This window comes from Takifugu flavidus, chromosome 6 (genome assembly GCF_003711565.1).
Source record: "Takifugu flavidus isolate HTHZ2018 chromosome 6, ASM371156v2, whole genome shotgun sequence".
NCBI lineage: Eukaryota > Metazoa > Chordata > Actinopteri > Tetraodontiformes > Tetraodontidae > Takifugu > Takifugu flavidus.
The window spans coordinates 12,556,116-12,580,516 of NC_079525.1; the positions used below are offsets into that span (position 1 = coordinate 12,556,116).

Below are 24,401 nucleotides of genomic sequence, written 5' to 3' on the forward strand. Positions count from 1 at the left end.
GTAGCTAGCGAGCCGTTAGCAACACGAGCAGCTAGCTGCAAAAAGCCATGAGTAGTTTCTGCCTCCAAAGTTACTTTTGGAAAAGGCAAAGCGGAGCCAGACGGTGCATAAAAACATGCGGGGTGGCTGACAGGACCAAAGCCGTTGACAGGGAAACGTGGCTATTAAAATGGTGAACTTGGAAAAAAAAGTTTGTGGTGCGACTTTTATTGTGGGGAGTCGCTCAGCATGAGGCTGATGATCATCTGATGTCTTGTCCTCATCCTGGAGGGGCATTCCTCCCCCAGGGTAACGTTAAGAAACACTATTCTGTCTTCCTTCGCCTTCATTAGGTCCATTTAACACGATGCCAGCCTTGTTTTGGACATTAAATCCACTGCATTATTTACGGCGATTAAAATCGAAATGTCTCAAACAGGAAAGGCTTTAGGCTGCACTTCCGTCTTCTGGCGCATGTTTTCACGCACGCTGACACGCGTGATTGTGCAATCTGCCACCAGTGTCGTTAGATTCACATTTTTCTTGAGGAGTTTTCCCACCTTTTTCTCAGTTACCTTGTTGCATCCAGGAGAAGGGGAGGAAACGACAAGTAGTTGAAGCATTGAAACAAAACAACAACCCAAGAGTCTTTAAAAGAGGAGAAAAATATTTTCACGAATTGTTCAATCTTTATTTCACCCACAGAAATAACTCAAGGTGGTGGTTGTCATGGCAACTTCTGGATACTCAGAGGACCTTCAGTCTCAGCAGGCCAGCGTAACCATAGCAACACCTGCTGCCGCCGCACCCTCATCGGCGAAGGCTGCACACTTTCTGTCAGAAATCCCACCAGCCTCTACGTCCATCACGGCGTCCAACCCATCAAAAGCAGGACAAGATGCACTATGTTCCCAAGCCAACCAGAACCAGAACCAGAACCAGAAGGCTGTGCACTATGTAACCTCTGACATCCAGCAGTCTGCAGCCCAAAAGACCAACGGTCAGAGCAGCTCTCCACAGTACATCATAGTAACGGTTACAGGTGAGAGATCAGTGAACGGGTCGCGTCTTTACACACACTCTCATAGTAGAGAGTGTGTGTTTTCAAAGTTTCTGGCCTTGTGTCATTATTAGTATCTATTATTCCAGGCTCTGCATTTTCAGGATGCTTAAAAACAAGACTTTTAAATGTGTTACTGGTGGGAATGGGGACAGCAATGGTGTCTCTTTATGTTTATTTTTGGGCCATCTATTTGTAGAACTTTTTGCCCGCTAGTATCAAGTCACACGTGCACTCTCACCCAGAGTCTTGCGATCATGTGGAAATCAGATGGATGTTATAGATTCATTGACTGAATGGTAATTTGATTGTTTGGCACATTATTTTTCACTGAAACAAGTCACTTTTACCATTTTTCACATTGCTGTCTTTAAATAATCGGCAATAATACTGATATATAATAACACCGTGTCATCCTGTTTTAAATATATACCCGTTGGTGTCATTAAAATTATCTTAATATTTAATAAATGTTCACAGTTTGCATACTGTAATTTTTCTGTTGTTTTTTGAAAACTGTTTGGAACGAATTGCTTGCTGTGAAAAGTAATCCATCTTTTCCCCTTTAATTATTACTGTCATTATTTCATCAGTACTAGCTGTTAATTATTAACTATAAATATTCATTTGAAATTAAGAAATATGTTGTGAAATACCCTTTTCTGTCCGTAGATTAAATATATTTACTGATATGTCAGGGAGAGGTAGAAACACATCAAAATATTAAAGATATTTTTCCGGCATTGCTTTGTAGAAATGTATTAACTGAAAAGAACAGAACTTACTCTTAAATCTACTAACTAATGAATTATGAAAGGACACAAATGTTTCTTTAGTTCGGTTGGAAAAAGGAAGTTTTCCAGGTTATTTCTGGACGATGTTTGATGTGGGTTAATCAGAAATAATGTTGCACTTGCCGTCACTCCGATGTCAAGGGCGGGTTGTCTTCATCCTTCCTGTATCTTTCCTTTTCCTTTCTCATCTGATCTGCATGTTTACATGATGGAGGGATTCCTCTCTATCTGGGGAGATTAGCTGTCCAAGGCTGCCCTTCTGCAGGCAAGATATAAAGGATGCAATCCAATTTCTCCTCCCCGCTCTTAGCCTGTCCACCAGCAAAGAACTCTTGGATGGAAGATGTTTTTTGTTGGTTGTCATTATAATTTTGAAGCCGCGTGTCGTGAGTAGTCAACTGGTGCTAATGCTGGCTAGCGTTCCCTTTGAGATTCCTCTGATCATCTCAATAGACTTCTGTCTCTCTCGCTGTCTTTAGAGGGCTCCGCTCACTCCAACGACAGTTTGTCAGACTCCAGTCCATCAGTGCCCGGTGTTCCCACCCAAGTGGTTCAGCCGGTGCAGACCACACAACAGGTAAGATGCAGTTAAATTCCACAACTAATGAAGAAAGTCTCATTGCGGTGTTTGTCGTTTTTGTGGCTTTACTGACCAGCAGCGGACAGTGTTGCAAGGTGCAACGCAAGCAGCCAAGAGGATCCAAAGTGGCCACATCAACAACCTTCAGTCCGTGCACATTAACCAGGAGGTAAGCAAGCGTCAAATATTGGCTCTTATCACATTAGATTATATATGATAAATAGCCACAATTCAGAGTAGCTTTGACACATTATTGAGCCCTCGCAGGACTGCTTTGGACACCCCTGGTCCAACGTGTTGCTGCACACTGGACTGCATTCGGCAGCACTTTTCAAAAAGAAGGCCCTTAAAACAATACAGACCCTTCAATTATAGTTCTGATGGGGCCTTTTAATGTTAAGTTACACATCTCATCTTCTTACAAGCCTTCACACCAGTGGTCTAATCATACTTGCAACCTAATACTACAAAAATAAAAGCACACCGACTTCAGATAACTCGCGTAAATGTGGTTTATGTATGTTGCCGGGCCATAGCCTGCCTACGGAAGTCACAGTGTCACAGAAAGACACGTACAAAACCCTGAAATCCTCCTGCTTGGATCACAGGTGGAGAATGTGTATTCTAGCCAGGCGTTTGTGGATGGAGGAGGGGGGGAGCAGACCTTTACCACCTCCAACATGTGAGTAAAGAGGATCCTCCTCACATGTTACCTGCCATTCTTTGATGCCAGCATTCCTGTTTGTTTTAAAATGTGCTTTATGTGTCCTTTCCCGATCAGTCGATCCAGCAGCTTCGCTTTCTCCGACTCGCCGCTCTACTCCCAGACTCCTTCCGCCTCGTCCTCTGCCTACTTTGAGGCCACGCACAGCTCTGAGTCAGACATCAGTAACTCGTTGACCCCTCAGCCGGTTTCTGTGGCAACAACAGCAGCCAGCAGTGGAGCGGCTGCCGCCGGAGGGGGCTATGCCATTCAGGGCGGTTATGTTTTGGGAGGAGGACAGAGTTACTCCAGCCCTAACTCCCGGGCACCACCTGCTACCGTCAGTGTTCATTGTCGGCAATAATTGTCACTAAATGTTTCAAAGTAAGGACATGAAATCTAATGTTATGAGTAACCATCTTCTTCAGATTCAGTGGCTGTGTGATAACTACGAAGGGGCAGAGGGGGTGAGTTTGCCTCGCTGTACTCTCTACTACCACTACCTGCTACACTGCCAGGAACACAAACTAGAGCCCGTAAATGCTGCATCTTTTGGCAAACTAATCAGGTCCGTCTTCATGGGATTACGCACGCGGAGATTAGGAACTCGGTATGTAGACACGTGCACAGGGTTTTATTATCAACTGAGGATTTAAAATGATTGCGTGTATGTTTCAGGGGAAACTCAAAGTACCACTACTACGGCCTTAGGATCAAGTCAGGCTCTCCGTTGCTTCGACTGATGGATGAACAACAGCACATGGCAATGAGGCAGCAGCCTTTCTCCCAGAAAAACAGGTGTCTTTTCATTTGTACACAAGGCAAATTGTGGCAGCGGAGCTAAACAGGACACAAGTATGTCTTATTCTGAAATAACCTATTAAGAGAGAAGATGCATTTGAAAGTCCTGACACAGACGTCCCTTCACAATAAAGGTTGTTTCTGACTCTGTGACTGTTGGCTGCTTCATCTGATAGAATAAAACCAGCACAGAAGAACCAGGGGGTCGCCAACGGGACGCCGGGTGGGATGGGTCCACAGCAGGCAACGGCGCTGTGTGATATTTCAGCCCAGCTGCAACAGTATCAGCAGTTTCTGGGTAAGCAGCATCTTTTACATAAGGGGAGGTTGTGGTCGTAAAGCTCGCGTCTGAGCAGCGTTTCCCTGGTGCAGATACTTCGAGGCCGTTGCCAGTCTTTGTGGACATTGAGGTGCAGGATAGAAACCTGCCAGATGGGATCCTTCCGGAACACCTTAAGGCGTTCCAGGCTCTGTACAGGGAACACTGTGAGGTAGGCACCTGTCGTCAGCGGCAGCATGTCTGTTCAATATGAAAGGCTTAACTGAGTGAGGTGCACAGCAGCATCTCAGTTGTGATTTCCGCACAGGCCATCCTAGATGTAATGGTCAACCTTCAGTTCACTCTTGTGGAGACACTTTGGAAATCTTTTTGGAGGTTCAGTGAAGCGGAATCCCTCAGCCTGTATGTGTCTATTACATATGTTCCACGCTCCACGTTCCATCCATAAACCAAGTGTGTTTGGGTTTTATTCCACTGCAGACACAATGAGTCCGAGAAGCGTTTGCCCAAGTCCTGCTTGGTGGTGCTGTGCAAGTTTGAACCCGTTCTGTGCTGGACCAAAGAGTGTGACAACCTTCTCTACCAGACTCTGGTGGATATGCTCATCCCTAATGTTTTGAGACCCATTCCGAGTAAGTTCATTGCTCTCAAGTGTTTAATTTAATTCTGGGTTAGGGTCACTTTAATGTACAGTAAATGTAAAGCTTTATTTCTATGTAACCCCCCCCCAGGTGCCTTAACCCATGCCATCCGCAACTTTGCCAAAAGCCTGGAGAACTGGTTGACAGGTGCAATGATGAACATCCCAGAAGAGATGGTGCGCGTAAAGGTACTGAAATGAAACAACTGTGTCCTTCTGAGGTGAGAGGCAGCCAGTGTGCTGGAGAAAAGTCAACATAGCAAACACACTACAGGAGACACACACGAAGAACCAGAATACCAGCTCACCATTGAGCCACATCACATTTGAAAGCCAGTCTGGGGGAGCTCCATCGGAGAAAAAAACATGAGCAAAATTCAGGAAACAACACAAACTTTGAGTGCAGTTCTTTGTTTCATGTGATGTCATTGTGTCTTCTCAGGTGGTGTGTGTAAACTCGTTCTCCCAGATGTTGCGCCGCTACACCAGCCTGAACCACCTGGCTCAGGCGGCTCACGCTGTCCTCCAGAACTCAGCCCACATCAACCAGATGCTCTCAGACCTCAACCGCGTTGACTTCAACAATGTCCAGGTGTGCGCCGCATTTCCTGTCCCGTCTGCTATATTTCAGTGAGACGAACGGAGTCCTGAGACTGTCCACTCTGTCCTCAGGAGCAAGCATCCTGGGTTTGCCAGTGTGAGGACCGCGTAGTGCTGCGCCTGCAGCAAGATTTCAAGATGACTCTGCTGCAGCAGAACTCTCTGGAGCAGTGGGCCAGCTGGCTGAGCAGCGTCGTCTCACAGGTGTTGAAGCCCTATGAGCACAATCCCGTCGCCCTGCCGAAAGCTGCCAAGGTCTTTCTGCTCAACTGGTCCTTCTACAGGTGAGAGCAAAGGGAGGTGTTCTATTAAAGGCTGCAGATAAAGTTTCTTCTTAGCCTGACATTACACGTGATTCATTCTCCTCAGTTCTATGGTGATACGCGACCTGACCCTGCGCAGCGCCGCCAGCTTCGGCTCCTTTCACCTCATCCGTCTGCTGTACGATGAGTACATGTACTATCTGGTAGAGCACAGGGTGGCCCAAGCCAAAGTAGTGACGCCCATCGCCGTCATGGGAGAGGTTTGTGTCCATACGTCCAGCCGTTTCCCGACAGCAGCCCCAGCAAGTAGCTGACGTTGTGTTTCTAAACGATCGCTCCTCTGTGCTGCAGTTTGCCAGCACCATCAAGAGCCGGATCTCCCCAGACCTGGAGAAAGGTGAGTCCGTTTTGATTTAGGAGTGAAATGGTCGGCTGCTTTATCAGCTATGGGATGTAACGAGTACAGGTTGAGGTACGTTTTTATGGCACCAACTCTCCTGTCTCTTAATGGCAGAAGAAGAGGAGGATGAAGAGGAGAGCGACGATGAGACCAGAGACTTGGTGCTGCAGTCCAGCTCTCTTACCTCTGTGGACGAGGAGAAGGATCTGATGGATCCACCTGCCAAACAGCCCAGGATGAGCCTGAACCTGCAGTAAGAGCCCCGTCAGTCACTCATCTGTATAACAGGCACTTTACACAGCCTCTTTCCTTTAACGTGTCAGCAGTATCGCTATGACAACCTGTGTGTATTTATATGTTTTGCGTGAGAAATTGGGAGACGCCTTTACTAGTTGTGCATTTTGTACATTTGTGATACAATTTTGCCTTCACATGCCCCCCCCTTACTCCTTGTGCCTTCCCTTTTCGTACCGAGGGCTGGATGTCTGTCTAAACATACAGTACTTATATTTATATAGTAAACATAGTATATATTCTCCTGCCCCACCTTAACAACCGATCTGAGTGCTGTGGCGATACAATAAGACTACTTATTACTCGTTCTTCACTGCACCCTTAAGAATTACACCCCCTGCCTTCAAAAGCAGTGACTATGCACAGGAATGGCACCCGAAGCCACTGCATCATAGCTTCTGTTGGTTGATGCCATACATATATTTCTAAATGGCCAATGAGATGGTACCCTGTGCCTCGAAGAGATTCTAAGGTTTATTTTTAATTTTACAGCAGATTAATAAGTGAAGGTCCTGTGTTGTGATCTAGTTGTGGAGAAAAGGGGTCCAAAGTCAAGCTGAGCAGAGGTTTGCTATCCAAACGCACCCGTTTGCTTATCTTGTCGCCTTGACTCCATTCATTTCTGCTCCAAACCTTGATTTTTGATCACACATTTGGATGGTATTGGTGGGAAACCCATGAAAACGTCTCCATGGATGCAGAAAAAAGCCTATCCTATTCAGGTATGCTGTGCCTACAGCCGCCTTTAACAGAGGTTAAATACATCAGCTACATCTCAACGTTAATATAGGAACACAGCAGATGTGTAAATTATGGGCTTGAACGTGACAACATTTTGTACATAATCTTCATCTTTTGCAAAGTGTGATATAGCCAAAAATATTTGTATGTTGTTTAACCATCAATGCCTTAATCACGTTGTGGTTTTGTAGCATAATGAGCTTCATTTGTATTGTGATGATGAGCCAAGCATGTCGGTATGGTCATTTTCCAAAGATTACACTCGACCTGTGGCCTGGCGGGAGTCGCTGTCGAGTTTACGTGTCATGCTGAGACAAACGGGAAAACAATGATACTGGTGACAGAGGAATGTCCCTCGGGGTTGGCCGACACCCCCACCAAAGAGCATGAAATGAAATGCAGGGGTAAATCAACTGGGAAAAGACTTAATTTAATCAGCTGCTTTTGCAACGTCATTATTACAGGAACTGTGGTTTGGATCGTGTCCTTGTGCTGCTGAGATTTTTTCTAAAATAAAACTGTTGTTCTTCTGCAGACCTTTGGACTTTGAGCTTCACTATAGAACTCTTAACGGGTAGAGTAGCAAACTAATGTGTCACTGGCATGACACAAGTGCCCGTTTCCACACCGAACACAAGAGATGCACCGGAACATTCACCCCTTTTAACAAAGAATCTCAGTAGAACATTGTCTTGGTTCTACGCTGGTTCACATTTGGACTGACAGAACGTTCAGAAGCAGCATCGGTGCCACATGCGCACGCTGGCAGGTCCCACTGTGGTCGCATGGCCGCCGGCGTTGCATATTTTTATTTACAAAATGCACACAAATATAAAACATACAGCCGGTTGTATTTAACACAGGTATAAAAATGACACCCCCCCCCCCCCAAAACAATTCTTCATCCATTCCTGCCTAGTTTCGCCAGTTGCAATGACACAGGACAAGAAACAAAAATACCATAAAACCGATTTAAAATAAGACAAATTAACACTGACCACAAGGGGGGGATAAAAATCATCAGTCCAACGTTATAACATGACACTCTGAAGGTATATTGCAACGGTCTCTGAACATTTTCCTGAGAATAGGGTCACACACTCCGTACTGGAGAGCGCTTCAACACGTATCTGTGTGCTTTTGCGTTGCTAGAACGCTTTAATCTTCATCCTTCACAACACGATCCAGGTACATCGATCACTATCTGCCAGCACTTGCAGAGACGCACCTGCAAGTAAGAAGGTCTAGATAAACTCAACCTCATTTGAAGACTATATCTACAGTTTTGGATGTAACCGCCTCACCTTTGTGTAGAGCTTCATTGGTCATGCGATTAATGTAGCGGGAGCTGCTTTCAGGGACCAGCCACTTCATCACCGTGTTGACACAGGATCTCCTGTAAGAACTCCACACGCTCCCGCTGTCAAGAGCAGTAAAGCACCTTTATTGGGACTCATTCAAAGACGTGGTGACAAAACAAGGAAAGCGGGGGCGCGCGTCTCCCACCTGGTTTGGCCCCTGACTGCCGTAAGGTCTCCGACGCCTACAGTACGGCACACGCCCGTGTTTAGGTCCCAGCTGACCTGAAGGTTGGAATGGAATGTGCTGGGCCTGCAAATGCAACGTGAATGTAGAGGTGACTGGCAAATGCAGTAGGAGGGGAGGCGAAGACAAATACCTGCAGCGCTCTTCATCCAGGTTGGAGAAGGCCAGCAGCAGCAGGCCGATGTTTATGATCACGGTGTTGGTTTCAGGACACACCTGTCGCACACCAAACGTCACTCACAAAAGGAATAAAGAAATGTTGAGGTCTTCTTTTATGTTTCTGGAGGCCAGTGGGATGAGGGGAGGTGGAGGGAGCCTAACGTATACTGACCTCTAATATCACCACGTCGTAGTCGCTGAAGGAGCAGAACTGGGAGGCCCAGGCAGCATCGTTCCGGATCACCTCGTTTATGAGGTATTCAAAGTCTAATGTCAGCTGCTCCACACAAACACTCTGACAGAGAGGAAAGGTCAGATTTAAACTTGGACGATATTATATCCGCCGGGGTGCAGCCACAGCCGCCCTGACACACACCTGTCCGTTATGCGGCCCAGAGACCAGCTGTAGGTTCTGTCCTCTTAGGTCGGTGACGGTGAAAGGTAGCTGAAATTTATCATCTTCGAAACCTGGCCGGACGGAAACATGGGACTTTGTAACGCGTCGCGCTTCTCTCCAAATCGCGTGGTAATAATTGGGGAAATCGCTCCTCACCTGCTGTGTTCTCCTCTGCTGCTCCTGGCTGTTGGAGGCGGTAGTGCAGGCGCGAGTAGTTGACGTAACCGGGCTCGCCGGGGCTGGTCTCTTGGGTTGAAGACGGGGTCAAAGGCGATGAAGGGGAAGAGGAAGACGAGGCGGGAGACATGACTTCTTCCGAGCGCTGTGGCAAACTGGCACATCCCCTCGGTGTTGAGGGCTGTGGTAAACAAGGCCTCCCCTCTTCCTCTCCCTTCTTGGTTGAATTCCCCTCTTCTCTTTGCTCTATATTTTTCTCACTTTCTTTCTGATTTTCACCTTCTTTTCCTCCTCCTCCTCCCTGGGACTGTCTGAAAATTTCAGCTGCGAACTCCCGGGCTCGTACGGCTGCTTGGGACTGGTTAGGAGATGAAGCGGTCGGGGCTACTCTGCCTGGCGCCGAACTATTTTCAAGTGACCCCTGAGCTCGGGAGGAGGAAGCAGCCAAGGAAGACGACGGAGCAGCGGAGACTTGGTGTGGCAAGGCTGCTCGTTTGGTGTAAAGAATCTGTGACAATTGACCCTGTTTACCTGCAAGAGAAAAATAAAAAAAACAGCAATCAAAACGTCAGGCTAATGATATAATCGCAGAAAGGATTTTAAAGAAAACACAGTTGATCGTGATCAGCCTTACGAGGTGAAACCGGGTGCCTGGCAAATATGAGCAAGTCAGAACTATCGTGCTTCTATCAGCTCTTCATACACAGGAACCTATGCCAAGTTCTGTGGACTCCTTTAGATTGATGCAGGAACCTCTGGGCAGAGGATGATTTTTTTGGAACTGTCCAAACCCTCTCAGCATTTCTTTTCAGGTATAATGTGGAAATCTGCATCTGTTAATTAATTCTTCGTTCATAATTTCAAACTTTAGGCGGCACCAACAGCAAAGCCCCACCCCAGTCGTGTTTACTGTAATGGGACACATTAGAACACCTGGCGTGACACCCCCAAATGCTTGATTGGGTATTTATCTAAATTGCTTGTTCCCATCTTGGGTATAATTAGCATAGTTTAAACTAAAGAGAGACTAGTTTCTGCCTACAATGTCCAGATGTTTCACATTTGATGTAAGTCTGGAATATTTTAGACTGCGGATCAAGCGGAACAAATGCTGTAATGATGCTGATATCTAAATCTACCAATGCTTTATGTGTATGTTACCTGGGCAGAGGGAGATTCCACAGGCCACCAAGGAGTAACTTGTGTTTAAGAGGATGACCTGGTCTTTCTTAAGCTGGAAAGCTGGCTGGAATGTTGGGAATGGATACACCACCTGGTACCTACTGTTGAGCACATAACCATGCTCAAGACATTCTCCTTGTCCTGAGAACAAAAAGAATAAAGTCTGATTAGAAAGAGGCAAGGGAGGCGCACAGCGGGGTAACGCCGTGTGTGTTCTAACCTGTTCGTATCGTAGTGGACGAGGGGAAAGGGCAGCAGTCCGAGCATGGTTTTGGAGGAGGCATCGAAGCAATGGTGACATAAATGTCTCTGTTGTTTTCATCGCTCATCATTAAGTTCATCAGAATCGACCTTGAACTGCGAGTGCTGGCAAGCGGGAGAAAGCAAAACAAAAAGAAATCACTAGACGCCTTCTGCAACGACACAATATAACGGTGGAGGCACTCAACGATTCAGCAATGTTTTCTTACTTGAATCCAAAGATGACAATCTTGGAGCGGTCATTGGGCCACTCACAGACAGTGAGGTACAAGTCGCTGTAGATTTCCTCTCCTGCAAACAGCCGAACATGATGGACCTAAAGAAAATACGCATGAGTTTTTAACTTAATATACGAACGTGGATGGGGCATAAGAAAGATGCTTGTTTGTGTGGGACGTCTTCACCTGTCTGAGTCGGCTGTGCAGATTGAACTCCCACCAATAAAGGTGATAGGTATAGAAAGAGAAGTCATCGTCTTCTCCACAGTCGCTGGTGTAGGACAGAACATACCGGCCACACTTGGTGAAGCCCAAAAATATGTGTCTAAAACAAAATAGATGTGCACGTTACGTCTTTCAAATCAAGTCCCACTTATGGTTGATGAGCAGAAATGTGCCCCTGACCCTGCTCTCAGGAACTCCTCGCTGACGATGTTCTTTAAAGGGACGCAGATTCGGAGGGGTAACTTTCTGAACAGGCGCTGCGGAAACTGTCCAAACAGCTGCACAACACACAAGAGTGGATATCAACATCAACACAAGGGGGGGGGACAACCCAAAACGGTGCACGGTGGAGGCTGGCAATATTTCGAGGCGCCAAAAATGTACGGATATGAAACACAGACTATCAGTAATTAACATAATTATCGAGTACGTCGATTAGCTTTGCACTGCAAGTCAATACATATGCTAAAGCTAACCCATGGGTTTCATGACTGTAATACACCTTTGCTGTGGTCGTCACTGGTGAGCGTTAGAGAAGCATGTTTGATTCCAACTAACTAGGAGAAAAATACCAAAAAATAGCAGCGTTAAGCGCAGTGAGGTCCCGCTCGTGTTGTGTAGCATTAGCCACCACCGCTACTACAAACGACGCTTCGCGGAGGCGGCCCCGCTCCTTTGCGGTTCTTTCCTGCCGTGCGGTGTTCGGGCGCTCGGACCTACCCTCCCCCGCGTTAAAAGCTTCACGATGTGGTCTTTGCGTTTCTTTTGGGGTTTCTGTTTGTCGTCGTCTTTCCCAGATTTCGAGCTGGGCGCCATCTCTCGACCGAGCTACTGTTGCTCGCGGCCAGCAGCGCGAGGCGATTGGACCCCGGAGACCACGAGAGCGCTCGCGATACCTCGCGCGCCCCTCGGTACAAAAATCCAAACAAAACGCTGATAAAAATCAAAAAACTATTTTGTCTTTCGAGTCTGATTTTTGAAAAATATCTTGCGACGTTATCAAGCACACAAAATACAATTTCTTAAACTAATTTCTCTTGCTTAAATTTTTTTTTTTTTTTAAAAGAGCCAATATCATTGCATTATCATTGCTTTTACTTAATAAAGTACAATAAAAAAAATGACTTCCGCTTAGAAGTTACTCTTTTCCACAGCAGCGTTTAACCAGGAATTCCAGGAACTGACATTTAAAATATTGCCAGGGAACCCCCCCCCCCCTCCCAAAATAGGGCGTGCACCACTAAGCAAACTGATTTGAACATTTTTATTGTAGTATTTAAAAACAAACCGTTAAAAAACGCAAATACAGTAAGCAAACATATTGGAAACGAAAAAAACCAAAACAATGAAGGGAAAAAAAATCCAGATGGAAGCAGCCAAACACACAAACATGCACACAAAACCAGCCCACATACTGCAGGGTAGTTACTAATCTTATTAAAGTCAACTTATACACATGTTCAGTAGCATACACTTTACAGACAAACACAATCCCCTATATATATATTTACAATTTCATATAATTACAATTTAATACAATAAATCAAATAAGACCAGGGAATAAACATATGCAATGTAAACATCAGGAATGTTTTCATTAAAAAATTAAAAAGTACCCAAAGAAAACAAAACAAAAGATGACCAGCATTTTTTCTTATGTCAAAATATCTTCAAATGACTTTTTTTTTGTTGCCAGAAATCAATAAGGGGGGAAACTTAATTGTCAGTCAGTGATGATACTTTTGTATCGGGTGCTTGCTATTTCACATTTTTTAAAAAAAAAAGGTGTGGGTGCGTTGAAAACTAATTAATAACAATTAAAAAACAAACAAACAAAAAAAACACACACACAGAAAGCAAAGGTGTCGATGGGTCAAACGATAAATGTGTTTTAAATTGGAAAAAAAATCTTTTGATAGAAAATACCAGTCCATACAGTTGCTGTGGCCGTCAAAAAGACCAAAGGAAAGTCAAATTTTCACTACCCCTGAAACGAGAGATCACAAACATGAATATAAAAATTATTAGAAGTTACATTGATAATATCATCAGCATGCTAAATTCAGTTTTCAGTCAAATATCTACCTGCTGACCCTGCTGTGGAGCAGGTACCTGTCCAGGTGCCTGTCCCCCTTGTCCATAGTAGGCAGCCTGCTGTCTGTAGTACTCAGCCCAGGCAGCACTGTAGTCCTGCTGGCCTGCAGCTGCAGTTCCAGCTGTGGAGACCGCCGAGACTGAAGCAGCTGCCGAACCTCCAGCTGGTTGAGCTGATGGGACAAACAGTTTGAATCCACTAGTAGGATACACGCATTGGTCTCAAGCTTAAAAGCCTGAAATAGATCACAACTTATCTCACCCTTGTGCCGGTCAGTAAGAGTAATAAAGTCATTATAATGCAGGTTGTTTAAAACCAGGTGGGTAATTGTGATGATATTTCCACAGCTGTGTCACTTACTGATGCCCATTTTCTTGTAGTACTCCTCCCAAGCTTTGGTGTAGTCTGGCTGACCCCCAGTGGTCTGGCCTGCTTGACTCTGGTGTCCCGGTGCTGGTGCAGCTGCTCCTGGAGCCTGAGCCGCCATTGCGCCTTCCTGCTGCTGACCATAATACTGGGCGTAGTAGGCTTCCCAAGCTGCGTTTTGGTCCGCCGCCGCCTTGTCTGGGGAACGTTAGAAGATCGGAAGAGTTGCTGAGCGATGGGGGAAAACGCGCGCAGATACAAAACATTGGCAGAAGCGAAACGTGCCGACGTGGGAAACAATGTACACGTACTAGGAACTTGCGAACCTGGATCTTGCCATTGCTGGTAGTTTTCCCCCCAACCCTGTGGATAGTACTGGGGGGCACCAGGAGCTGCCCCACTGTGGAGAGCACAAGCACTTCAACACACTGCGAGCTGTACACATCTGTATTGTCATTAAAACTTTCATCACTTGTGTGGTTTTGGAGCTGTACTTACTAAGGAGCGCCATCAGGAGGCCCCGGATTGTAGGGATTGGGGTTATAGGGACCCATTGGACCACCTGGACCGGGACCACCCCCTATTGGACACAGCGGAGCCTGGACAACACAAAATTAAAGCCGTCAGGTAACCCTCCATCCCACTTTCTGAATATTGGCTTGAACGTACCTCGATCTTTTCCTCTATAAGTTGTTTCGCGTGGTCGATCTGCTGCGGCGTTCCTCGGATAGTGAAAAGCTTAAAATTTGGATCGCCGTTTGGCGGAGGCTGATGGGTCATCTTCACGAAAGCGCCCGTCTGTTGGTTGATGGACTTGACATTTTCTCCTCCTCTGCCAATAACAAGCCCGCATTTGTGAGCGGGAACGGAGAAGGCCATTTCACCCCCCCAGCTGCCCTGGCCCCTCCCATGTCCCTGACCTCCAGATGGCATTCCAGGACCAGCACCTGGGGGCCCCTGTGGAGACAGATCTCATCAGTCTTGCCCATTTCGCAGCAACGTTCCACCCAGGACGTCGACCTGAGCTTAAGAACTGCGGACCAACTCGTGCTGACCTGGCCACCCTCTTCTCGGGCGCGGACACTCTGCAGAAGGTCGGTGATGATTGAGGCGGCGTGCTCACAGCGGTCTGGCGGACCCATTATGAGAGCCATTTTTTCAGGACCTGTACCATCATCTGTTGAGGGAACAGGAACATTTTCTTCAACAGTGTCTAAACATTTATTGTTAAAGAAGTAGTAATACAAGATAACACAGGTCGCTTTATGTGTAGTCGTCTGTACGTTCCTTGGTCCAGCGTCAACATTTCCTGGAAATTTCACGTTATACCTGCAGTTATTTTGTTCTAACTGATAAAAGGCTGCTTGGCGGAGGTGCGCAGACCGCGGGTGGCTGATGAATGAATGAATAATGAACCAAGAAACATCATTTCAACCAAGCCGCCGACACACTGCACCCCATCACCGCTTCATTCACGTTCTCAGAGGATAAAACTAGGGGCAACGGCAACATCTGCATTTTAGAATCAAGAGCAGAACCATCGCAGAACCACAAATACTTGTGTGTACGTAGGGTCCCTGTGTGCACAACTGAGCGGAGTAAGTGTAGAACCGTTTGTATCATCATGCTCACCTGGCTTGAACTGAATCTTAACTCCGGCGTCACTCTGGATCTTTTTGATCATTTCCCCGTTCCGTCCAATCACCACCCCCACTGAGTGTCGGGGCACAGCTATCTGTAAGAGTAGAGACCATTGAAAGAATTTGTTAAATATATTATGAATTCACACATCACCCACTGTGCCCAAAAGCGTCTTCCGTACATTAATGCCGTTGCCGCCACCTCCTCCCATCCTCGATCCATATTCAGTCCGCTCTCCAAATCCAGCATGATCCCTCTCTCTAAGAATTTCATTCACCATCTCCTTTGCTTGCTGAACAGGAGGCAAAAACACAGGTCGTATCACACGTGATCTCTGGGCGTCACCAATTCAGCCGACCAAACCAACCCCCACGGTATCTACCTGCACTTTGTAGGGGTCTCCAATGATGCGCAGTGGTTTATCAATGTTGGGGGGCTGGGATCCATCTTGGATAAGAATCATTTTAACTCCAGCTCGCTCCTGCGGTATTTCAGTAAAGATTTGTTGGATTACACACAGTAATTAGACTAAAGATGCATCATACTGACTACAGTGTTATTTCCCCTCTCATCCCCAACCTTCTATAGTAAAATTAAGCCCAACACTGTCCCATAGAAGCTCCATTAGCCGTACCTGCAACTGTTTGATGGTCTCTCCTCCTCTGCCTATGATTAGGCCGGCTTTGCCTGCTGGGATTATCATCTCATGCATGGAGCCTGGCTGCCCATTGGGCGACTCATGGCCCCTTGAGACGATGTCATCAATAAGTGCCTTGGCTCGTCTAGAGATCACATCAAACGAAGGAAAGGCGAGGTCACGATAGAATGTGCCCAGTGTAGCATCAACCTGTGCATTGGGAACATTTGCTTACTGTATGGCATCTGGTGGCCCGGTGAGAGAAACTCTTCTTTCTGGAAGGCCAGCAGTGTCTGAGAACAAATTAAAAAATATTTATATACCTAATAACAGCAATAAAACCTTTTAACACACAGATTAGGCAAAATAATAGACAGCTCACCGTGCGCAAACTGGACCTTGCAACCAGATTCCTGCTGGATTTTGTTGATTTGTTCACCACCTCGACCGATGACTTCATGGAGACAAATAGAGATGTGTAGATTAAAGTATAAACATTAGGTATGGCTAAAGTGCATCATGAATTCAATGTATATATGCTTATATACTCACTGAGTCCAACCATAGCATCAGGCACGCTGCATTCTTCTGTGAGTGCAGAGGGTCCAACACTACAAACAAAATTACAACATGAACATAATCCTCAATTTCCAGTGTTCCCTGCAGAGGAATGCAGAATCTAATTGTTGTTTTCTAACAACAGAATCAGGACAAATTCTTGTCCATGAAGAAACAGTCAAATAGGTGTAATAGTGGCATTATAGATAAAAAATACCTTTGTTGGGAGAGGGCAGCCAATTGTGCCCCTATGGCTGTAAGAAGAGGAAAAGGCAGTGAGTGACGAGAAATTGTAAAGACCGCAGTAGGATTGCAATAGATTTTTTTAAAACATACACAACGAAGAATCAATTTCACTCTGCGAGGCTACCTTCTTAACCTCTGGCCCATCTGAAAACGAGAGAAAGTTCAAAGAAAATCAGTCTCACAGCACAGACAGGCGGCATTGAAGTGCTTTTGAGTGTTGCTTTTACCTCCTCCTTCCAAAGATCTCTTCTTTGCTATGAAAGGATAGTTCTCAGCACCTCCGTTGTTGCTCGTTGGAGGTGCACCCTCTCCACCGATTTTAGCTGCAATCTATAAACACATGCAGCTGATGAAGTGTTTGCTAAAACGGGCAACAGATGGTGTAAACAGGGACAGGCTGCCAGCGCATGGCAGGACCAACACGGAGAAAAGAAGAGCCATTTACATTCACACCTAATCCAGTTACCAATTAGCCTGTTCCCGAATATTGGACTGAGAGGACCCCCCCCCCCCCCCGGCTCCAGTGCTAACCACTGCACCATCGAGCTGTTCTCAATATTACATTTTGAAATGCATCTGATAATATTTTAATGTAAACTTCACCAAAGCCAAATTTAGCGATACATCGATTTCTATATTTTCTATATCTTCTCTGCCCAACCAGAAAACATTAAGTTGGGACGTGTGGCGCTACTTACCAGTATATTAAGGTTTAAATCGAACACGATGCACATGAAAGGTTATCGTGTAATTGTAGTAAAACCAAGATTTAAAAGCCGTAAAACAACACAATCAACTAGCCTCTACACATAGATGCTAAGCTAGCCTAGCTGACATTGTGAAGTAGTCTAGTTTATAGAACTTCAGCCGCCACCCAAAATTTCTAGTTGAGAATAATTTTTTTACTGTAAGTCATGAACAAGAATGCTACAGCTCCTAATTAGTTCCACACAATCCAACTGGATGCATTGTTGTTGTTAGCGAGTGCACTGGCTTGTTAGTTAGCTAGAGCTAATGTACCGCACAATTAAGCTAGCTGAAATGTCCCACCAGCTAGCTACTTGTCTCGCCGGTTGACTCCAAGCGTGGCCTAATAGACGTTACCTGTCTGGCTCGTTGTACCGCATCAGCAAAAGCGTCTTTTTTCATTCCAGCACCGACTCCATTAGTAGATAAAGCGCCGTAATCCGACATATTGCGCACGAAGAACCAAAAACATACAAGGAAAGGATAAAAAGCTTTAGCCGGGAAGAGCTGCGCAGAAGCGGGAAGGCAAACAGCGACGTCCAAGGTAGTCCAATGTGGATGTACATCCGGTGAACGTCAGTGGTTTAAAATAACCAATCGCCGGACAATGAAATATGTACTTCCGGATTTGATGTCGTCCAATCAAGTTGCAAATGCAATAGCGCCACCGCCAGGATTGGAGGGGAATTGACGGGGCGGCGCACTACCTGATAGACAAACATACATATAATAAATACATATTTCTAATGATAGAGTTGAGTTAAATATCTGCCCAGGCCTTAACTACTTCTTAATACTTTATAAGTGCTCATAAAAAGATTTGATTGGAAACATAAGCAGATGGTTGTATTTATTTGGAAAATTGCATTATAAATGAACACATGAATGTTTCCTTACCGGCAAACCATTATCCATTATCCTGTCATACAGTTAAGAAATACTATTATAATACTATTCAGCAATGCAACCTTGAAAATTTTAAAATAAATATGAGAAAGTAGACACAGAATTTACTGAGGCGTACAGAAAGAGAGCAGTATGCAATCCAAATCTTAACATGACTTCAGTACACTAGTTTATATTTTTTTTAAAAAACAACTTTGGTTGTTGGTCAAATATCACGCTGTTCCATAATTATTTTTGTATCATTTTTGAAACAACAGTGCAGTAACTCCAGTGGTGTGCAGCAGCTTCTTACTTCCCTACAGGAAACTGACCAATCCTTTACCAGTGTTCTCTATAAATCACCTACAGGAAGAGATAAGAATGTATGTAACATGTTTTCACACTTTTGTTCTTGTGGATTTTCAGCCAGTTCATGCATGTTGAACTGAAGTTAGTTGATTAGTCTGTACAGGTGCTGAAATGCACACACACATCCCATCACGGGCACTGACAGCTCAGGTAAAATCAAAAACGTGATGCTTCTTCCGCTTTCCAGTGAGTTCGAACTATCGCTCTGCTCCCCGTTTAAAGCCCACTGGTCACAGGACCATACATTTACCCACAGACGGAGGGGGGCTCGCCACGTCATGCAGTGCTGACACAGTGGTGCATGCTTGCTTGCCTCCAGCCACCCAAAACTCATCCCTATTTCACCCGTTCCCTTTCCCACCCCTCCTACCCTCAAAGTCCACTCCCAGGAACATCCGCGTGTACTCGTAGACCACGTAGGAGACGCTGACAGCGGGGATGACCTTTAGCAGGTTCGGGGAAATTCCTCGATAAAGTCCCGAAACGCCCTCCCGGGTCACAATGTTATGAACCAACGCCAACATGGAGGGTCTGGGGGCTCCTTTCTCTGAAACTAAGAGCGAAACTAATGTAAATAAGTTCGTCTTGGTCTCTTCTTTAAAAATAAGATAATTTAGGCGGCAGTTTGGTTAAATAATGCGTTAACTTCACAGTTAATTGGGTCGCACTTCATGAGGGACATTTAATAGACCGAAGTATTCATTTCAGCATTCTAGATTCACTTTTAAATGCTGGGAAAGCCTCACAGTTTTTTAAATTTCTACCACAGTTAATAAATTTTTCTTGATGTTACGCTGCAGGGGACAGTATAGCCTGGGACTATAGGACAACTGCTGAGGTCTAATCCAGCTCATTTTGGGGCAAAATGCAGAGGGAAATGTAAATTACCCCTTTGGTTGAGAAACCTATTAAATAAACATCACTCTATGATGTTACTGCCGGTATGTGAGACATCATTGTTTTTGTGTTTAAACATGGTGATTCCTGATTAATTCCCCCCACCTTGGGCTTGCATGCGGGTGCGGATCAGTGCCAGCGGGTAGCTCGCCAGTTGTCCACATGTGCTGGAGACAGCGCCGCAGCCAACGAGGACCATCACCCCCGGATCAGCCAAACCCGTATTCCTGTTCAGCCAAGACAACTTCAGGGTCTGCGGAGGAGAATGCGGAGATGGTAAACAGTCACTACGCTTTTAGTGTGGAAAACTGAGCATTTCCCGTTTCTCTGACCTCATAGACGGCAAGATCGATGCCGGCGTACGGGACAATACTGAGCAGGTTGGGTAAATAGCCCTTGTAGAAGGCTGTGGGACCCTCTCTCTGTATGATCTGTTTGACACAGTCTGCTAGTCCTGAATACTGGCCTGTTTTCCTCAACGTGAGACGGGTCTTTAGCACCTGTAGTGGTGAGTATTAAAAGATTGGAAAGGAGACAAACAAGAGGAGGTCGTCGCTGAACCTTTCGGGTGTATGTGACCTTATTGTATGTGTGTTACCTCCATTGGGTAGATGGCTGTCTGAGCAGTGGCTCCAGCCAGACAGCCAGCAACGAGTCGCTCATAACCCTTGAGAGTTCTTCTTTTGTCCCTTCCACGAATGATATCCTTGATCTACAGAGTTAAACAGCAAATGAAGAGAATAAACATAACTGTCACGGCTCACAGTGATGGATGAAACCAAAGGTGACATCCTTTCTGTACAAAAAGTATGACGCTGCAGTCAACAGTGGAGGCAGAGATACTGATTGATTCTGAGGGCAACGGGATCAATCTTAGCACAGCAATGTGTAAGTGGGGATATTTAAAGGATAGAGATTGGGGATGATCCTATTAATGTTGAAAAGCAAGGGACGTGGCGAAAAATTCATTAGTGTATCGTTTTGCAAACAGCGATCTACTTCCGGGTGTTGTTTGTAATACACACAGTGTCCACAAGGGGGAGCTGCCTCCCCTTTAATGCCTCATTCTTCATGAAGCTGCCACAAATTTGCCATTAATGTTGCAGAGTGCTTGGTTTACAAGTATTTTATTGTCGTGTTGACCCAATTTTCATTGTTTTCCTGATTTTTTTTTCTTTGCACTTATATTTGTTCCAGTCTGCATTTCATTCAAAGATCATTTTCACCATTATTTACCTGTTTATGTTGATCATGGACATGTCTAGTATTATTTATTTTTGGACATAAATTGATGTTTTGACTATGTCATTATATCAATATTTATTCTTCCCCTTTTAAAGGTGTAATGGAAGCGCATTACACTTTTTAAATCTTTGACAGAACAAACCTGTCTCAGCATGAGACTCAATGAAGACCCAACATGACAAAATGGGTTTGACGGTGCTCTACCTGTTCATAAGCTGTGAACTTGATCGCAGTCTCTGGGGCGATTTTAAGAACATTGACTCCATTGCCCCTCCACAATGACAGCGGTCCCCCTTCTTTGATCATGTACTGGAAACTGTTCAGTGCGTTCTTTTTAATGCTGAAGGAACCATGAACCTGGTCAAACAGGATATAAACGCGTGATGTCAGGATGACGGACAGTCATGGACCATCTCAATTCATTAATTTCTGATCTTAAATCAAAGATCTGAAAAGACCGGATCCGCGTACAAAACACTAACTTGGCGGAAGACTTTGAGCCGGTCTAAGGGGGCAGTCCCGGTTCGAGATACGGCTCCGGCCACAGCTCCAGCCATCAGCTGCCTCCAAACATATCCAGACTTCTTCTCTTCTTCAGAAAATTCATCTGGGACCGTGAGCTGCTCACCTATATCCAGCATCTACTAGAGCCACAGACGAATGTGGATTAAACATTATGATATCACTTTCAACTCCACTACCTGCTTTGTTCATCTGTTTATACCAGTGAGCGTTTCCAGTAGCGCGCCACCTCCTCCATGTTGCTCAGAGGATTAAACAGGAAGTGGTCTCTCCACTCGTTCCAGTTAATGGTCATGGTGCCATCTTTATCTATCCTGGGGAACATAAAAACAAAGTTACCAAAAATAATCCACTCAGACTTCTGAGGTCCTAAGCAGACATAAACACGATTAATAAAACTCAATTTAGATGAATGGCTTCGTTCCGCAGGTCCCAGATTTGTGTTTCTCGCTAATCTTCTAGCCTTCGACTCCTTATAAAAACAAGTTTTACTCTGTGGGATCAATCACTGAAGGTGACAGGAGTCAGTTAGTTTGTAACACAAACACTTAAACCAACGTTGGCGACCTTTGTAAAATCCTGTTGGCCTCCTCGAGGCTAATGGAAACGCCGATGGAGTGAAGAGAGTGCCGGATCTCCGCTGCATCTATTTTGCCTGATAAAAAAAACAACAAACGAGGGAGGAAATGACATATACAGCAAAACACCCCCCAAAAAAACATTGCACACAACCTCTGTGTCAGTTTAATATTTAAAGCGTGAGCTGGTACCGACCGTCTTTGTTCCTGTCCAGGCTGCTGAACATGATCTTGAGCTCTTTTTCATGTGCACGGAGATACTGCGTGAACTCCTCAAAGTCCAGAGCTCCATCGTGGTTGGTGTCCCCGTCCTTCACGATCTGGAACCAGACAACAAGCCTTACACGTAATGGGTGTAGCGCCCACGGAAGGCGACCCCATCCACATTTATGTGCCTGTCTCACTTACAAATGACAAAAAAACAAAAAATCAAATGAGCCAAAACGGGGAGTTTTTACACCGTTGCCGATGTTTTTTGCTTTTTGAGTGACACATGAGCAACGAACCACCTGTAAAATCATGTGTAGGAGCAACCAAAGGTTAAGACTCTCATCTTACCTTGTTTAAAAATAGACATGCTGGTCTTCACACACACACACTAAAGCTTTCTGTCAAAATACAGACTGTCTTGTGATTGGCTGATTTGTTTTAGACGGGCTTCTTGTCTCGCACACTGTTCGAGGGCACGTCGGCCGCCTGTGTGTACTCACAACAGGCTGACGTCCTTGGATTCTGCTGGTGCTACCAGCTAACCCAGGATCCAAAAGCTTCCACCATGAAGGCAACAGGGAGGGAGATCCCGTCCCCACAGTTCTTCTAACCTGATCATGTTGAGGGTTTTGATAAGGGCGATCACAAAATTTCCTCTATAGGTGCTTTTTTTCCCCAAGTCACATTAGAAAAATACATTTATTAGCTCGCTACAAAAATGTATAAGTGGTGGATTGATGCGTTCAAAGACCCTCTCTGGGCTCAGGTACCGTCTGCTTGTGATCTGGCTACAGAGGCGCGGCCCCGGGCGGAGCGTACCTTCTCTGCGGAGCCTTTGGACAGCCCCTGTCCAGACAGTCCCGTCTGCAGCTCCACAATGTCGATGCGTCCATCTTTGTTGAGGTCCAGCTGCTCAAACAGCTCAGCCCAGCGCTTCTGCCGCTCCTGCTCAGGGCCTGGAGACCCGCTGGCCTGGCAGTGCACCAACAGGAACCGTCTCCATTGGTGACCCATAACTGGTGCCGGTCAGTCAGCTGAACCAGAGGGAAATAAATACATTTAAGCACCCTGGAACACAAACAGGCTTCTAACAAGGCAGGATAAAAGTGCACAAAGCCTTTCAGATGGGGCTGGGCTTATATGGGCACTTTTCTGTCTATTAAACGTGACCTTTTAAACCCAATCATCAGGAATTAATTCATGTTGATTTCGCGGATGTCTGTAAATATAATAAACATGACTGGTGTTTGGATGCTTCTGTTGCTTTTAAAAACTCTTAATCACGAAAACAGTGAGCAGCGCAGAAAGAAACATGAAAACTACGCGCTTGTTTTTCTGGACGTCCTCGCAAGAACATCCGAGCCCGTCTCATCGCGACCACTTGCATATATGTGCATATATACAGTAAATACATATTTCTGTATACGGAACCAATCAAATGAGCGCATCAGGCCGCGCTGATTACCGCAGAGCTTTGGCAGATTATAGCAGAACGCTGCATGCTTTATAAAGGAGAGGACGCCTCCAGAGCCTCCAGGTCCAAACGCAAGCAGGACAACAGCTGCTCGACGAGAACACACCTGCAGCTCATGGTTCTGTGCAGAAGAACCGCCGGTTCCGCTGCGTCCTGGAACCAAAACCTTCCTCCAGAGACCAGCAGGTCCAGATCTCCTTCCCTTTTGACAGATCCGAGCGCGCAGAAGAAACAGGAAGTGGTTGAAGCAGATCCCGCCCCCTCCTAGGAGAAACCAGCAAGAGACACTGGGAGACGCACCATTTAACATTTAGAATCGAGTTTAAAAATAAATTTCTATTTTCAATTGTTATTTGTCCTTCAATTGTTGTGCTTTATGGCTTATCTAACACGCGTGCGTGCTCAGGTGTTCACGCTCCCGCTTCAAACTGATTGATTTTGAAACGGTGCGTAACCGGACAACAAAGGGTTCCAAACCAGCAAACATTCGAAGTCCTGTTTTTGAGCAAACACTGATCCATCACGAGTGTATTCCACAGCTGACGTGGGCCCCCACCTGCCCCCACCTGCCCCTCAATCATCACCACCGACCTGATTAACGCTCTAAAGGTCAGACTTGTTTGGGTTCGATT

The 24,401-nt window shown here is 45.6% G+C and overlaps 4 protein-coding genes across 7 annotated transcripts; 1 reads left to right on the top strand and 3 right to left on the bottom strand.

The window, feature by feature from the left end:
* Window positions 1-708: 708 nt before the first annotated feature.
* Window positions 709-7,669, top strand: rfx1b (regulatory factor X, 1b (influences HLA class II expression)). The gene is given in 16 exon segments (XM_057034959.1): window positions 709-1,021; window positions 2,313-2,410; window positions 2,490-2,582; window positions 3,022-3,095; window positions 3,195-3,456; window positions 3,545-3,726; window positions 3,795-3,914; window positions 4,094-4,215; window positions 4,290-4,408; window positions 4,505-4,829; window positions 4,929-5,026; window positions 5,280-5,429; window positions 5,510-5,721; window positions 5,807-5,960; window positions 6,052-6,097; window positions 6,215-7,669. Coding segments are annotated over 16 exon segments (2,511 nt in total). The 3' UTR covers window positions 6,358-7,669.
* Window positions 7,550-12,260, bottom strand: dcaf15 (DDB1 and CUL4 associated factor 15). Its single transcript, XM_057034963.1, has 13 exons — window positions 12,020-12,260; window positions 11,480-11,577; window positions 11,261-11,399; window positions 11,066-11,172; window positions 10,816-10,961; window positions 10,575-10,736; window positions 9,393-9,944; window positions 9,216-9,307; window positions 9,012-9,134; window positions 8,814-8,896; window positions 8,642-8,746; window positions 8,440-8,555; window positions 7,550-8,363 (listed from the first exon to the last, which is right to left on the bottom strand). The coding sequence occupies exons 1-13, from the start codon at window positions 12,113-12,115 to the stop codon at window positions 8,308-8,310; spliced, it is 1,875 nt and encodes a 624-aa protein (XP_056890943.1). The 5' UTR covers window positions 12,116-12,260; the 3' UTR covers window positions 7,550-8,307.
* Window positions 12,261-12,549: 289 nt separating this feature from the next.
* On the bottom strand, window positions 12,550-18,157 carry khsrp (KH-type splicing regulatory protein). 2 transcript variants are annotated; one of them, XM_057034962.1, is made up of 18 exons: window positions 17,947-18,157; window positions 17,070-17,172; window positions 16,933-16,986; window positions 16,814-16,850; window positions 16,591-16,649; window positions 16,421-16,492; window positions 16,274-16,331; window positions 16,036-16,183; window positions 15,784-15,882; window positions 15,583-15,693; window positions 15,393-15,495; window positions 14,816-14,937; window positions 14,430-14,717; window positions 14,259-14,359; window positions 14,087-14,160; window positions 13,755-13,958; window positions 13,385-13,566; window positions 12,550-13,286 (listed from the first exon to the last, which is right to left on the bottom strand). In XM_057034962.1, exons 1-18 carry the CDS (start codon window positions 18,034-18,036, stop codon window positions 13,281-13,283), a joined length of 1,911 nt encoding a protein of 636 aa, XP_056890942.1. In that variant the 5' UTR covers window positions 18,037-18,157; the 3' UTR covers window positions 12,550-13,280. The 2 variants fall into 2 exon arrangements, with proteins under 2 accessions (XP_056890942.1, XP_056890941.1); XM_057034961.1 differs by having other exon boundaries at window positions 14,072-14,160.
* Window positions 18,158-18,408: 251 nt separating this feature from the next.
* slc25a23a (solute carrier family 25 member 23a) lies at window positions 18,409-24,034 on the bottom strand. 3 transcript variants are annotated; one of them, XM_057034966.1, is made up of 12 exons: window positions 23,876-24,034; window positions 23,115-23,329; window positions 22,282-22,405; window positions 22,075-22,162; window positions 21,710-21,821; window positions 21,468-21,626; window positions 21,190-21,342; window positions 20,339-20,452; window positions 20,073-20,240; window positions 19,846-19,993; window positions 19,214-19,396; window positions 18,409-18,837 (listed from the first exon to the last, which is right to left on the bottom strand). In XM_057034966.1, exons 2-12 carry the CDS (start codon window positions 23,307-23,309, stop codon window positions 18,827-18,829), a joined length of 1,455 nt encoding a protein of 484 aa, XP_056890946.1. In that variant the 5' UTR covers window positions 23,310-23,329; window positions 23,876-24,034; the 3' UTR covers window positions 18,409-18,826. The 3 variants fall into 3 exon arrangements, with proteins under 3 accessions (XP_056890946.1, XP_056890944.1, XP_056890945.1); XM_057034964.1 differs by having other exon boundaries at window positions 18,409-19,396; XM_057034965.1 differs by having other exon boundaries at window positions 18,409-19,396; window positions 23,761-24,005.
* Between the last annotated feature and the right edge of the window lie 367 nt (window positions 24,035-24,401).

Bases quoted from the DNA above. Each gene is read 5' to 3' on its own strand.
- slc25a23a (XM_057034964.1), bottom strand. From the start codon at position 23,309: ATGGGTCACCAATGGAGACGGTTCCTGTTGGTGCACTGCCAGGCCAGC. The intron at 21,627-21,709 runs GTATAAACAGAT...TGGCTCTAGTAG, and splicing joins GCTACTGGAAACGCTCACTG to ATGCTGGATATAGGTGAGCA. The intron at 20,453-21,189 runs GTAGAGCACCGT...TTAACTCTGTAG, and splicing joins AGTTCACAGCTTATGAACAG to ATCAAGGATATCATTCGTGG.
- dcaf15 (XM_057034963.1), bottom strand. From the start codon at position 12,115: ATGGCGCCCAGCTCGAAATCTGGGAAAGACGACGACAAACAGAAACCC. The intron at 11,400-11,479 runs GTCAGGGGCACA...ATTTTGTTTTAG, and splicing joins GAGGAGTTCCTGAGAGCAGG to ACACATATTTTTGGGCTTCA. The intron at 10,962-11,065 runs GTAAGAAAACAT...CCCGCTTGCCAG, and splicing joins ATTGTCATCTTTGGATTCAA to CACTCGCAGTTCAAGGTCGA.
- khsrp (XM_057034961.1), bottom strand. From the start codon at position 18,036: ATGTCGGATTACGGCGCTTTATCTACTAATGGAGTCGGTGCTGGAATG. The intron at 17,173-17,946 runs GTAACGTCTATT...ATGTGTTTATAG, and splicing joins CGGTACAACGAGCCAGACAG to ATTGCAGCTAAAATCGGTGG. The intron at 13,959-14,071 runs GTACGTGTACAT...AACGTTCCCCAG, and splicing joins TCCAGGTTCGCAAGTTCCTA to ACAAGGCGGCGGCGGACCAA.